The 965-nt window shown below is 39.7% G+C and overlaps 1 protein-coding gene across 1 annotated transcript in view; it reads right to left on the bottom strand.

Annotated features, from left to right (window-relative positions):
- ALDH1L2 (aldehyde dehydrogenase 1 family member L2) overlaps positions 1-965 on the bottom strand; it is a 63,516-nt gene that overhangs the window by 12,711 nt on the left and 49,840 nt on the right. Inside the window, exon 15 of the mRNA XM_019651857.1 lies at positions 157-322. Coding sequence (XP_019507402.1) covers positions 157-322 — 166 coding nt within the window. The remainder of the gene's footprint in view (positions 1-156; positions 323-965) is intronic.

Raw genomic sequence — 965 nt, 5'->3', positions numbered from 1 at the left:
ATTGTGTTGTCCAAGGTGCTTATAAGTGGCCAAGTAGGATCTAGAAATTAATTCTTTTGACTTTTGAAGCAAGCTGGTACCACAATAAAAATGGTTACCATCTATTCCAACGTAAGAAGCAGGCGCCCCTTCTATGCCCTACGGAGCTGAACTTACCTGGCCTTTGGACTTGCCTTCCCCCGTACACCAAGGTGGCTCCCTCTTTTACTCCAGTTTCACAGTATTGCAGAAGCTTTTCCAGATGGGCCTTATGATTTTGGGGCCCATGATCAGTAGATCTGTCAAGTGGATCACCGATTTTCATCTTTTTAATTTCTTCTACCTGTATGTCACCCAGTTCACAAAACACAATTGACTGTTAATAATGGATACCTGTGAGTGAGCTTCTACGTGTGGCGGGTGTTGTACTAAGCTGTTAAAAGATGTGTGATCAGTTAGTCTTCAAAGCAGCACTGGAGGTGGGTATTTATTATTTTCATCTCACAGATGAAGAAACAGGCTTGGAGTGGTGAGGTGACTTGCCCAAAGGCACCCAGCCACCAAATATTTGTTTTCCTGACTTAAAAGCCTAAGCTCTTAACCACTGAGTTCTAACAGAACATAAGCTACATATGCTATTTAAAAATTATCCTGAATGTTAATCCATTAAAATAGTAAACCTGATGTTCCGGAATTTGGTAATACAGCGTACTTGCCTGTTCATGGCAAAAGAACTTCTAAAACGGCCACATTGTTATCATTTTTTTCTCTCTCCAACTGTGGCAGACTGCCCTCATAAAATTCTTATAGTATGGCCATGCCAGAGGAATCGCTAGAATGTTCCAGTGAAAAACGGTCTTTATTGAACAATATTCATCACTGACATGTCTTTCTAATTGCTTCTTATGCACTTCAGTTATCATAATGTATTTCTGCATTTTCTAATATTAAGTCAAATTCTAGTAAGAAGAAAGAATGGGAGTTAC

Source organism: Hipposideros armiger, unplaced genomic scaffold, assembly GCF_001890085.2.
Source record: "Hipposideros armiger isolate ML-2016 unplaced genomic scaffold, ASM189008v1 scaffold_168, whole genome shotgun sequence".
In the NCBI taxonomy this organism is placed as follows: Eukaryota; Metazoa; Chordata; class Mammalia; order Chiroptera; family Hipposideridae; genus Hipposideros; species Hipposideros armiger.
Note: the sequence above shows the minus strand (reverse complement) of the source record. Positions and strands in the feature narration are given on the sequence as shown.